This window comes from Trematomus bernacchii, unplaced genomic scaffold (genome assembly GCF_902827165.1).
Source record: "Trematomus bernacchii unplaced genomic scaffold, fTreBer1.1, whole genome shotgun sequence".
Lineage (NCBI taxonomy): Eukaryota > Metazoa > Chordata > Actinopteri > Perciformes > Nototheniidae > Trematomus > Trematomus bernacchii.
The window spans coordinates 1,690,001-1,704,604 of NW_022987772.1; the positions used below are offsets into that span (position 1 = coordinate 1,690,001).

General features: G+C 39.2%; 1 protein-coding gene across 1 annotated transcript in view; it reads right to left on the reverse strand.

Moving 5' to 3' along the window:
* The window catches only part of LOC117496991 (A-kinase anchor protein 13), a 135,476-nt gene that overhangs the window by 35,252 nt on the left and 85,620 nt on the right, over positions 1-14,604 (reverse strand). The window contains 7 exon segments of the mRNA XM_034148872.1: positions 251-305; positions 413-480; positions 4,078-4,228; positions 9,045-9,156; positions 9,511-9,553; positions 12,845-12,947; positions 14,070-14,217. Coding sequence (XP_034004763.1) covers positions 251-305; positions 413-480; positions 4,078-4,228; positions 9,045-9,156; positions 9,511-9,553; positions 12,845-12,947; positions 14,070-14,217 — 680 coding nt within the window.

Sequence of the window (14,604 nt, forward strand, 5' to 3'; positions counted from 1 at the left end):
CTATGTATGAGCATATACATATATACAGTATATGTGGGAGTACAGGTGTGTATGTATATATATATATATATATATATATATATATATATATATATATATATATGCTGTATATATGTACATATTTTGTATTTGTATTATTTGGGATGGAGAGAAACAGCATTTCGGTCCACTGTCTGTATCACACACACAGCAGATTGACTTCACGTAATAAAACCGATCCAGATTGTAGGATCTGTGTTTTGTAACTCACTTTTGTTCCTCATGGTGACCGTGGGGAAGGGGACGGAGTCTGGAACTGAGAACTGCTGTTTGGGCAACAAAGAGAAACAGAGAATAAAACATCATGAAGGAGGACTTGACATTTATAAAGTGTCTGCAGGAAACAGACCGACTCAGAGTTACTGAACCTCACCTTCATCTTCACCTTCGCACAAACTGGAAGTGAGTCCCTGCAACTCTTATGGACCGAGGCGTTACAATCTGAAAAGAGAGGGAGGAATATCAGCATGGAGGAGGAGGAGGAGGAGGAAGAAGAGGAGGAGGAGGAGGAAGAGTAAGAGGAGGTGCTATAACTCTGACTGTTCCTCTCCAGGAAACTCCTGCAGCCACTAACGAGAGACAGACCGAGCGTGTGATGCAACCAAGGAGTAATACGGCACACACACACACACACACACACACACACACACACACACACACACACACACACACACACACACACACACACACACACACACACACACACACACACACACACACACACACACACACACACACACACACACACACACACACACACACACACACACACACACACACACACACACACACACACACACACACACACACACACACACACACACACACACACACACACACACACACACACACACACACACACACACACACACACACACACCAGCATGGGAAACATTTATTTTATATAAACATTCTCAAAGGACCGATTTGGAACAGAAGTCGTCGTTCATGACGGCTGATATAAGATCTGATCTGAAATCTGATTCCTCCGTGTCACTGGAAAAGTTTTATTCCCATGTACTCTGAATATTTTAATATGATTTAATATGAGTTTTGAAGAAGGAGAACTAACTGGCTGTTGCAAAATAAGGAGTTCATATTAATAAAGAGGTTTTATTATAGACGTTAGGGTTAGGATTTAATTATTTTACTGTGTTTAAAATGTATTTGAATGTACTCCTCAATTTTTATTTATGTTATTAAAGTAAAGTATATATATATTAATTGTTATGATTTATTATTATGGTATATTTTCCATGTTTTTATACACATTTTTTGAATTACATTTTCTATTTTAATTAGATTTTCTATTTTGCTGAACACAAGTTGTAAAGTGATATCCTATTAAAAGTGTTTTTTATCAATTGTATTATATTGTATTCTTATGTTATCAATACCTAATTTTAAAGTATTAACATTGGATCATTTACATATTTGATTTGTATTTTATAATCATTTACTTCAGTGTCTTAAAGTTATCCTATTGTATTGTTAATGTGTTAAAACAAGCATATTTTATTTAAAGGGTATAACATCTTTACAATTTATTTATGTTTGTTGAATTATTTTCGTCTTTTTTGTCGCCAGTCTTAAAGGTCACCTACTGTATCATGCTATTTTTAGGCAATAGCATAGGTCTCAGATATATAAAAATATATAAAAAACATGTCTATGAAGTGTTTTGCTCAAAATACCAAACAGATCACCCATTCTAGCCATGCCTCATATCCCTCTATTTCACTTCCTGTTTCTAAAGTGCTGATTTGGGGTATAAAGCTTTAAATTAAAAAGGAGGGGTCTGAGCTCATGCGGGACCCGGCAGCTACTGTCTAAACTAAATACTGCGGTGATGAAACGCCATATCATGGATTATCAAGGATTCTTTCTGAAACAGTATGGAGCTCAAAGGCTTTCTCTCTTGCCGGTTATACCACAAGGTGAGTTCCTTTTTATTTCCTGCTTCTTCACACACATGCTCTCCAGTACAGGTTAGCTCTGAGTGTTAGCGATGCTAATGTAAACACCGACCATATTACGTCCAAAACAGTCGGGCATTGTTTCTGATAGCAACGTTTCTGATAGGGCCGTGGGTGTAAAGCCAGCCTACATTTCCGATATGACGTCATATCGGGCGCAAATTTGGATCAGCTCCGTTGTAGCCCCGTTTTTAGAGATTTGGATACGGAGGAAAAGAGAGAGGGTTTTATTTTCTGACGCTGCGTGAGTTCCCCGACACACCGGGGACACATCTTTATGTATAAAAGACATAAAAACGTCAATTTTGCATGATAGGTCCCCTTTAAGTTGAACTGCACCAATTCCTTATTTGAAAGTAGCTCTTCAGGTAAAGTGCGATTGATCAACAGAAGCTTGTTTCCAGGTGAGTTTCACAGACATGTTGCAAACCACTGACAGACCTCGTCATGTTTCCTGTCAAACCACATGTCCGCTGTGAGGGTTACATCATCCCTGACGCACAGCCTGAGAAATCAATTATCTGGAAGTAAACCGCACCGTCAGAGAGACATTTGACTTCTGTTACTGCAAGAAAAACGTTAATTGGCTCTAATTATGACGTGCACAGTAAAACCAGCTGAAATTCCTGCGGCGTGTTTCTGCTCTTTAATGGTTTTATTGGGTATTTTGCAGCTTATTGTGGACGTCTAACTCGCTCCAGCTAATCCCACACAAAGGATCAGTGTTTTCTGTTGAATGGACACCAGCCACACATCTGCACACATCCCCAAAACACCGTCACCAAACAGATGTCAACAAGAACAAGAAGAGGCTGTTTTTGAGTCAGATTGAGACTGCGATCCATCTCAGAGCTGCTTCTCCTTTTAAGGGTCTTTCTCTTTGTTCTAGGTTTCCAGCAAAAGGCTTGAGCAATAAAGAACATCCTCTTTAGAGCGGCTGCTGCTGCTTCAGAGGAAAACAATGCACAAACTGTTCTGCTGTTGTCTGTGTTGCATTCAAGTTTAGAGAGTTTCACTACTTCAAAATGATCCTGAAGCTCAGACGAGAGCTCTTTCATTTGAGACATTACAACAGACTGAAACACAGCATTACAGATATCAAACTATGAAGGTTTCATCATTGTGTTTCATCCTTTAAACTGTATTTACATCAGCAAGAGTTAGTTAACCTGTACTACTATTACTTCTTCATCTGCTGCTTATAATAACTAAAATAACATTTAACTGCACCAATCTTTATACAAATACATGAAGTTGGATTGAAGACAGGTGAGTTTTGCACAGACATGTTGCATATTTAAGAAGCCACTAGCAGACCTCGTCATATTTCCCTCACAGTATATCCAATTCTGTGTTTTCCACCTTTACATGTCTTCAATTTTAAAAATAAATTAGCATTAGAGTAATCCTTTAAAAACACAGCTCAGTTGAAAACTTGATTCTGATTGGTCAATTTGGATATTTCTGAGGTTATTAATAGTCGATAACACACTGCTGCTAAGCAAAATAATGACCGTTGCTAAGGAGGATCAAGAGAGAGAAAATAAAAGAGGTTAAAAGACAGAAAGTAAAGTGTTTAAGGACTTGTTAGCGTTAAACACCTTGATCAGTGCTGCCATTTAATTTACATTAAGTTGTTGTTGCCGTAGTTTTTATCTTAGTGGTAGCAATACGATCATTTGATCATTTTCAAGTCAATAAAATCAATAAAATTAATATTGGGAGTCGAGTCGTTAGTGTGTTTAGTATGTGGCCGTGTAATAAGCCCAATATGTCGGGTGTTTGGTTTTCAATAACGACCGCCTCGCTGCACTTTATCCCAACAATTCTGATTGTGTATATATATAGGTATATACATATTTGTATACATATTTGTATATATATATATTTGTTTTTGTATTCGGGATTGTGGGAAACGGTATTTCGATCTCTCTGTCTGTACACACAAACTGAAAGATTGACAATAAAGGGCTTTTATTAGACTTAAAGCAACAGAAGTCCCGATGCGTCACAAACAATGAGCTGGAATAAACAACAACAGACAACAGATAGATAGACTCACGTGAGCAGAGGAAGGCCTCCTTGCTGTTGAAGGCTTTGCTGCACTGGAAGCACTGACCCTGACCTGGGGTCAGCGGGGAGAAGAGATGTCCGTTTATCGCCTTCTTCTCCTTCTCCTTCCCATCCTTATCTTTCTCCTTCTTCTCCTTCTCCTGCACAGGTAGAAGGAGTCAGAGTCAGGCAGTTAGATAAATAACTATAACAACATGTCGGCTTTCATGATCACTGAGATGCAGCGCACAGCAGGGGGCTTCGCTTATTAAGGGATGCTTTATTTAGACTCAACAAATGGCCTCGTTAGGAGTCAGATCAGTTCATCTGATTAGTGGTAATTATAATAAACTTTAACTCAAAACCCGAGTTTCAAAGGGCTTGATAAATTCTCTATTTGAGATGGAAATACAATGAAAAATATAAATGTCAAAAATATAAGAAGTAAAAGTTAGAATGTGAAATAAAAATAATGATGAGAAGTTAAAGTGAATGCAAAATAAAATAAAATAGAGAAAAATATATTTATTTGAAGTAAGAATTTACATAAAAAATAAATAAAAATTAAATAAATTATATTAACAATAAAAAGTCAATTAAAATGTCCAATAAAAAAATGAAAAAATACATAATAAAAATACGAATAAATTAAAAATATTTTTATAAACGTAAGAAGATCAAATAAATTGTCCAACAAAAAGATTAAATTATATTAAAATATGTATACAAAAGAATAATAATAATGTGCAATACAAATATAAATTAAATAATGATAATTACATGACTATAAGAAGTTAACATCTTCATAAAATAGTAAGAATCTACTCAAAAAGTACTCAAAGTCGCTATAAAAAAGTACAATTCAAACAACAAACAAAGATGAAATGAAGTACATCAGATTAAAATACACAACAGAGAGCATTATGAACTGGCCTAGTAATGATGTGGGGGAAGGGGTTTGAACACAAGACATAAGTTAAGTACGGGTAGTAATAAAATATGATAATAATCCATATTTTGTAGTTTCCTCAGCTACTGTTCCTCAACCGTCCTCATGATGAAACATCAGGGAGGGTTCAGCTGCTCCTCAGGAAGCATGACTCCAGACGGAGACTCGCTGTCTGGGAATCAAATCTCTGACCTTTCCATAACAGGCTGCGCATTAATGGAGGACGAGGTCATCCTCAGCTGTTGGTCATCTCTGAGCGCAGAGCTGAATCATAATCACCGTGAAGCCCAGCCGGGAGAACAGAGCTGCTTTTCTCCTGCATTGCATCACAGAGCCTCCACCCAAACCCAGAGGAAACGGGGAAGTGGAGTTTCCAGCTTTTTTAAATGGCCGCCGCGGGCCTCTTGGTTAGAGGAGACCGCAGAGTTCTGACACACTGCAGCTCATTCAGATACTGCATGGTTTAAAGAGGCCCTATTCTGCTTTTTCTGGGTGTTCTCTTTCCTGTGTGATATACAGGTTGTAGTGCATGTAAATGGTCTGCAGAGGCTAACATCCCACTCCATTGGACTCCTTTGTTTATTTCCTTAACATATTGACATCATTATGCGCTTCTATTGGCTTCAACATATTGTACATGATAGGCTAAGGGGCGGGACATCTTTAAGCAGTTGACCAATCACTGGCCAGCTAACCAATCTTTAAAGTAGAGACGCTACATACTGATATACACCTGAACATCAGCAGGAGAGGACTCTTTAAAGTAGAGACACTACATACTGATATACACCTGAACATCAGCAGGAGAGGACTCTTTAAAGTAGAGACACTACATACTGATATACACCTGAACATCAGCAGGAGAGGACTCTTTAAAGTAGAGACACTACATACTGATATACACCTGAACATCAGCAGGAGAGGACTCTTGCAGTAAACAACTTTATTAATCCAACACTATAAATATTATAATGTCATGCATATAATAATATATGACACATGGAGGACATTTTAAGTACTTTTTCTTTTCATTTTATTTTTGTCTACTATTTCTGATCACACCTTTGTACTTTTACACAAGCTGGCTTTTAACACGTATTGTGACTTTTACTGAAGTAAAGGATGTGAATACTTCCTCATTCTCACTTCCTGCAACAGCTGCTTAACCAAAGCTGGTCTAACACTTCCAAAAACTAGAAACCACAGTATCTTATTTCAAGAATCGTTTTTCTTTTAAATATGATGCTTCACATATATATAGCAAGGACGACCAATTATTTGTAAGTTAATACGTTTTTTAAGGATTTTTATATTTTCGCTAAAAGCGTTCAGAACAGGAGTAATCACTAGCGACATTTAAACAACTGAATTAAGCAAAAATACTTGAAAAAGGAACCTTGTGGCTCCCTACCAAATGCCAGTTGGAGTACATAGTGCCACTGCTGTCTTAATTTTTTAGTTCTTTTAGATTTTGGCCACAAGCATTCAGAAGTAACCTCTTGCGACATATTCAAACAGAAAGAGTGAAGGACACTTTAACCGGCGACGACTTCACTGGAAAACAAGACATCGGCTCATACGGCTGCAACAAGCCTTTTAACACTTTGACAGTCACAACTATTAACTATATTAGCCTACCTCCAGCCAACATCTCCACCTTAGGGAGAAGCCATGGCTCCCTGCGAACCTCCTGTACAACATCCCTGTCCGTCTGTGTGTGAGTGAGTGTGTGTGTGAGTGAGTGAGTGTGAGTGAGTGTGTGTGTCTGTCTGTGTGTGTGTGTGTGTGTGTCTGTCTGCTACCAGCTGTGAGGCTCCATCAGGAGAAAGACGATGAGGAAGTGAGCCTCTGTTTCTGCAATGACCCTCTGCTGCAGACGCTGTTTCAAAACTGCACAAACTACATCCTCTTGAAGAACACTGAGACTGTGGAGAAACTGAAGCACAACTTAAGAGAGAAGAGCTTTAAGAACTAGCTTTGTCATCTTTAACATGTTTCCACAATCAGTGTCTATGGAGGAGTTCCAGACCTTTGACATGCAGAGAAATGGGTGAAGAAATATCAAGAAAGGTGCCAAAAGAAATTAAAAAAACGTCCTAAAATGTGAGATATATATATGTGAATAAATGATAAAACATGTACTGTTAATTTCCCCAAACTTATGTTAGTTATGCAGGTTTACTAATCCTATTTTCACCATCTAAAGCAATAGGAATAACATACATTCAGTTTGGAAAAGGGCGTGTGAACAAGGAGGCTGGATTACGAGCAAACACTGCAAACATCAAGGGGAGAATGTTTTTCATATCTTTGATTTTAAAAAGTCACGTCCATTTCAATCTGATTGAGTTAAAAGTGCTGTGTGACAGGTCTGAGGTCGCTGAGGTCGCTGAGGTGGCTTTGTTGGTTGTCTCTGAATATTTTTAATATATATATATATACAGTATATTATAGATGCAATCCAATAACCAGGTGTCAATTTGAACATCAACGTTTTTAAATTGTCTTATTATCTGCAAAACCACGATCAATACGGCTGACCTGTGGCTCTGGTCTGTCTCTTTAAAAGCAGACTGAGGTTAGAGAAGAGATTATACAAACCACAGCTCCAGCTTCCTGTTTCACTTCCTGTTCGCCCTCTGTGTCTCTCTGCAACGCCTGCACTATCGCACAGTTTAAGGTTATATCTGGACCCACTTTGCCCCAAACAGGACTTTTTTTATCAGGGTCATTTTAACATCTAAATATTGAAGGTTTCATTAACAAATGTCTGTCTATATGTTGGTGTCGTGCACATGTGCCTAATCCTAATGGGCTCTCAAAAGACACAATAAAAGCAGTTGCAGTGGTGAAACATGTTTTGATGTTGCGAAAGTAAGTCTTATGTCATTGGTTGGGCTTTAATGAAATAGTGCCTTCGCTATACAGAAATAAATCTGCTTAAAAAGGTAATTTTTCTGAGGTTTTTCATTTTCATCCGACCAGAAAATCCACATAAATTGATGTAATTGAACTAAAAGAGCATAGCATATGTTCTTGTAGACAGGACAGTGACACAGAAAGCAATCCTCAGTGTCAGTATTACCACACACACACACACACACACACACACACACACACACACACACACACACACACACACACACACACACACACACACACACACACACACACACACACACACACACACACACACACACACACACACACACACACACACACACACACACACACACACACACACACACACACACACACACACACACACACACACACACACACACACACACACACACACACACACACACACACACACACACACACACACACACACACACACACACACACACACACACACACACACACACACACACACACACACACACACACACACACACACACACACACACACACCAGCATTATGTCACCACTGAGTGTTTCATAGTGGTGCTGAGTTTTGTGTTCAAATCATGTCCTATAATTATGTAAATAACTACTAAATAAATATGTCATTAAATGTCGGAACAATATGTGGGAAATGTCTGATATATAATTGAAACATTTCCTAAAAATAAGTAATAAAATGCCTAAAATGTTTTTACAAAATGTCCAAGGAAAGTGTCATCAAATGTCTGAAGAGCATATGGAAAAAGTCTGGAAAATATGAGAAGGATTAGAAAAAATGTGTGAAAAAATGTGTGGAAAATGTCCTATAAATATGTGAATAAACCTCTGAAATATAATAAAAAATATTTGAAATATGAGTGATTTTTTGGGGAAAATATGTAATAAAATGTCTGAATAATATGTGCAAAATGTCCAAAGTATAATAATATAAATAAACTATGGAAAATATGTAAAATGTCGGAAATATAGGTCAAATAATGCAGAATAAAGGATCAATGCATTTTGAAAGTGTGTTTGTTTCTCTTTAAAGGAGGCTTATTTAAGGGCAACACATGACACACATGAGAAACAGTACAGTCTGTAGGGGATAGAAGGTGTTTGAAGGATAATGAAACTCGTACCCTGGTCTTCTTGTACATCTTGTTCTTGAGGTAGCTGAAGGTCCGGCTGACTTTCGTCGTACTCTTTCCATCAACGTCACTGCGCAGAGGGCCGGGCTCCTCCTCTGATATACTGCAACACACACACACACACACACACACTTAATATATATCCTCTAACAGCTGCATTCATACCTGTTCACACATTCCTGAAGCAGCTCTTTACAGCACAATAAAGGTCCTGTAGAGAACCACAGCCACACACTGCCTTTATAGGACTATAAAAGGTGCAGCTGCAGAGTGTGTGTGTGTGTGTGTGTGTGTGTGTGTGTGTGTGTGTGTGTGTGTGTGTGTGTGTGTGTGTGTGTGTGTGTGTGTGTGTGTGTGTGTGTGTGTGTGTGTGTGTGTGTGTGTGTGTGTGTGTGTGTGTGTGTGTGTGTGTGTGTGTGTGTGTGTGTGTGTGTGTGTGTGTGTGTGTTCGACCGACCTGTATGCTAGTGACCCAGAGGCGCTGGAAAACGACCTCATACCTGGAGAGAAATGAGAGAGGAAGTCAGCGGCAAAGATTCATTAAAAAACCATCACAAAAAAGAAACTGGAGAGAAGTTTTTTATTTACTGTGTTGTTGGAAGTTCTCCCTCTTCCCTCTCTTTAAGGTGAGTGCAATCTCAGCTTGAGGTTGACCGCACTTACCACCAGGTTATTCTGTATTTACCTGAACTTTGAGTATGTTAGACTTATAGGTGAGAATTTAAAAAATACCTTAAATACCAGATTCAACTTTTTTTTTTTCTGTATACCGGTACTTAATGCTAGGGCAAAAAGTGCAATTCAAATATATTATGTCAATATAAATATTCACTTAATCCTACAATCAAAGAGCTCTATGGATTTACAGATGTACAGCTACTCATCTGGAAGAAGGTCTCCAACATATGTTAAAATGTCCAACAATGTGGGAATAAAATGGAAAGTTACACATAGAAAGTGTCTTGAAAATAATTGAACATTTAATAAAATAATTAACAATTGAACATTTAATAAAATGTCTAAAAATGACTGGGGAAATGTCTGGAAATAATTAAAAAAATATCTTAAAATGATGTGAAAGAATAAAAAAAGTGATGTAAAAAATAGGAATACATAAAAAAATATACAAAAAAAAGTGTATAAATGTAAAATATGTGAGTTTTTGGCTGTAAGAATTGGGCTGATAAATGCGTAATGCACGCCATCCTGTCCTTCAACAGCTACCTGTAGCGTCCAGGTGTTAGCATTAGCTCCTCTCACTGTGTGGCTGTGGCTGTGGCTGTGTGTGGCTGTGTGTGGCTGTGTGGCTGTGTGTGTGTGTGTGTGTGTGTGTGTGTGTGTGTGTGTGTGTGTGTGTGTGTGTGTGTGTGTGTGTGTGTGTGTGTGTGGCTGTGTGTGGCTGTGTGTGTGTGTGTGTGGCTGTGTGTGGCTGTGTGTGGCTGTGTGTGGCTGTGTGTGTGTGTGTGTGTGTGTGTGTGTGGCTGTGTTTTGAGCCAATAACAGAACGGCTTTCACTGTGTTTGAGCCAATAACAGAGCGGCTCTGGATCGACCCTCACCGAGGCCAGGAGCCGGAGCTCAAAGTGTTTCAAAGTGTTTCCTTTGATCCGGTGCCGGGACACTAATGGCTGCTGGAGACCGGCTCCCACAAATATCTGACTGCAACACATCGAACGTCGTGAACTCTCAAAACACACTTTTCCTTTTCATGCAGTATTTTAAGGTCAGATTTCCTGCCAAACTGTTGCTACAGTATTTGTTACTTAATCTCTGACCTAGTTGTGTTTCTGTTTGATTTCACATCAAGGCAAAAACTGCAGGCTTTGCCCAGAAATCAGCACACACTCTTTTGAATCAGTTAAACGTAGCTATACACCTTCCTAGACAGTCGTTTCTCTCTCCTCTGACGTACTTGTAAACATGCAAAGCTTTGCTGACCTGCTCTGCATCAGAGAGGCAAATCTTAAATAGGATGATGAGGGAAAAGTGTGGTCTGTGTTTCTACTGGGGCAACGAGAAAGAACTGACCATATTTGAAGTCAAAAGGAGTTTGTTCAATTGTGGCATGTGAAAAGTGCAGAAATTGGCCAAAAGTTGTACAACAAATAAAAAATGTCCGTCTTCCTGTTGAGTTAACGGTATGACTCCAAGAGGCTTTTTTGTGCATCTCACCGTGCTACATATACCTACCAGATTTCAAATGTATAGGTAGAACCTGAACGAGGGGCTGCCTTTTGGCAACTTTGTATGGGGCAAGTTTTTTAGCGAGAGTCCGATGAACGCGACCATGAACATATAAAATGTAAAAGTGTAAAGTTTAAAAGGTAAGGCCTTCAAAAATGTGATTTACTTCCAGGAGAACTTAATAATGAAAACCAAAGCGATCATAATAGGTCCTCCGTTATATATGGTTACAGGGCTTACATGATACTAAATGATAGACAGTTAAACAAATTTCACACAAAAATTATAACTCCACAAATCAGAAAGAAAAACAGGAAATTAAAACAAAACAAAAACTGATAAACAAATGCATAAATCATTCTCATAAGAACATGGATGGTCATATCTAACCAGAAGCTCACTATCATGGTTTTAAGTTGTATATATTACCAATTTGTCCCATCTTTGTCAAAGATATGAACTTGATTCCTAATGTTGTGGGTCCTTCATTGGGTCAGGATAGGAAACTACTGACGCTCTAACACCACAGCTATTCTCTAGTGTTTCTACGTCTACAGATCATCACTTACTCAGGTTGTCCTCATCATCACTAGATGAAGATTCACCGTAAAGGAACTGAGACTTAGATTTGATGAGGGGGGGAAAGTTGAAAGAGAAAGAAATTCTCCTCTTACGCCTCAGGTGTCCCACAGCTGGGGGGGGGGGGGGCAGGAAGGAAGGAAGACAGACAGAAAGACAGCAGGAAACTTATTAAATACAATTAAGAAATGTTATATAAACAGTGAGGAGAAGGAGGGAGACATTTTAGAATAAAGAGAAATTGTAACGCCTAAAAACGAAGTGGTGAAGAAATCATGAAATGTTTTTTACAGGTGTTGTTCTTAGACCTCTGCTCAGCTTGATAAATAAATAAGAATATAAAGGTGTAACACCATTTATAAGAGGGTGAGACAGATGTCAATCAAGTAACCTACATGGTTGGTAATATATATAAATGTATGTATTTGTGTATAGATGTGGCAACTATACAGAGCTTTAGCAATACTGTATGTATATGGTCATGCTAATAAAGCTATTGAACTGAATCGGTTAGCTTAAGTGTCACCTACACTGTGATTGATTGACTTCAGATAAAGACCTCATACAATAACTCTTAAAACTACCATTATAATGTATTTTACTCCCTCACCTCATTACCTAATAGTATAGCCCAATATCACAAATGAAACATGCGTCTCAGGGGGCTTAACAGTGTGTACAGGATATAGACCCTCACAGTCAGAAGGTACAAACTCCCAAAGAAACCCCAAGATAAAAGCGGGAGACAATAGGTCTGCTCTCATGATCATTTTGATATTTGATGATATGGAGAAAACATCTGCATTTTGTGTTAAATAAACTCTACATTCCTCATAACACCTTCCAATAAATAATAATAATTATGCACACTGAAGCTTTTCAGATTTGAAAAAGCAGCATGTGAAGCACACTTCAGCTTTTAGAGATTTCACTCATTTTGATATGTTCTGATTTGAAAGCAGGTTACAGAGAGATGATCTGATGACATGGAGCTGTGATTACAGGGTGTAATCATGACTGTTCACTCACCATCGAGGTCTCTCTGGCTGATGGCCAGCATGGACACAGACTTGGTGAGAGGGAGGGCCATCGGGGGACAGCTGTTCCTCAGGGGCCGATAGCGCCTCGATTTCTGCACCCAAACACACACACACTTCAGTCAAACACAGTGCATGTAAAGAAAAGGAAACAGAACACTGATGATACAGTGTGTTTATGGAGCACTTCTCATACTCCAGGTGCACTGATAGAACTGAAACGCTGACTTTAAAAGTGTATATTATTAATAAAGACTAAAAGATAATGAATGAAAAGCTCATTTAAAAAGCGGTGTCTTTATGTCTAGCAGCCACTCAAACAGGAAACAGGAAACTCAGACGCAAAACCACACAATTAATGATTTTTGATGAGAGGAGCCGCCGGAGGAAAGGCATGTTTATTAATTCTTACTAATCTGCTCACTGAAGGTCCCCTCAATGTTTACAAGTGTTGTTGTTTGTGTACGAGCTTTACAAACACATCTCCCTCTCGAGTGAATCAGACCGAGGACGCTTTTAAGGATCCCTCAGGACCGCGAGACATTATGAGGATAAGACATCTGAAGGATATAAGTGTGTGTGTGTCTGTGTGTGTGTGTGTGTGTGTGTGTGTGTGTGTGTGTGTGTGTGTGTTTTCAAAGATTCAAAGGTTGTATTGTCATATGTACAAAGCTACAGTGTAGAAATGGCAATGCAATTGTTCTGACCTGAGCTCCTCCAACAATGCAACATATATAATAAAATACAAAAATACAAAATAGTGCAAGAAGTCTATATACATGTCAATAGAATATGATATGTGCGTTTGTGTGTGTGCATCTCTGTCTGTCTGTATGTGTGAGGGTGTGTGTGTGTCCTAGCATTACTATCCTTGTGGGGACCTACATTTGTTTACACAGTCACGTGTGGGGACTTGCCTCCCTTATGGGGGCATAAGGGTGTGTGTGTGTGTGTGTGAGTGTGAGTGTGAGTGTGAGTGTGAGTGTGAGTGTGAGTGTGAGTGTGAGTGTGTGTGTGTGTGTGTGTGTGTGTGTGTGTGTGTGTGTGAGTGTGTAAGCTGTCTTTGGCTCTTTTCTGCTGTAACAAATGTAAATTCCCCCTCTGTGGGACGAATAAAGGTATTCTGATTCTGATTCTGAGTACGTGTGCGTGTGCGTGTGTGTGTGTGTGTGTGTGTGTGTGTGTGTGTGTGTGTGTGTGTGTGTGTGAGAGCTGACCCTCTGCTCCTCCTGGATCTCGCTCAGAGACACCAGTGATCCCCGGTAATCTTGTCTCCTCGAGGGCTCCAGGACTCTGAGGGGCCTCTGAGCTGTGACCGGGCCCCTCAGATCCTCCTGGATCCCGCTGAGACCCTCCAGGCTGTAGCTGTGAGGACAGAAAGAGGACACACGTTACTCAAAGCTCACCTATTATGCTATATCTGAACAATATATTACAGGGCCATATGTATACAAAACATGTCTATGAAGTGTTTTGCTCAAAACACCAAACGGATCACCCATTGTAGCCTCAGACCCCTCTGTGTCAGCCCTGCTAGAGGGGTTTATCACTTTTCCTGCGCTGCGCAAATTGACACCATGTCCCACATTTCATTGACAGTCGCCCTCATAAAACTTGTCTTTTTTCCAATGGCTATGTAGAAAGCATGAGAGCGCTAACACCATTGGCTGTGTCAGATGTCAATCAGTCACTACATTAATGCACATAATGTTTACAAGGCAAGGCAAGGCAAGTTTATTTATATAGCACCTT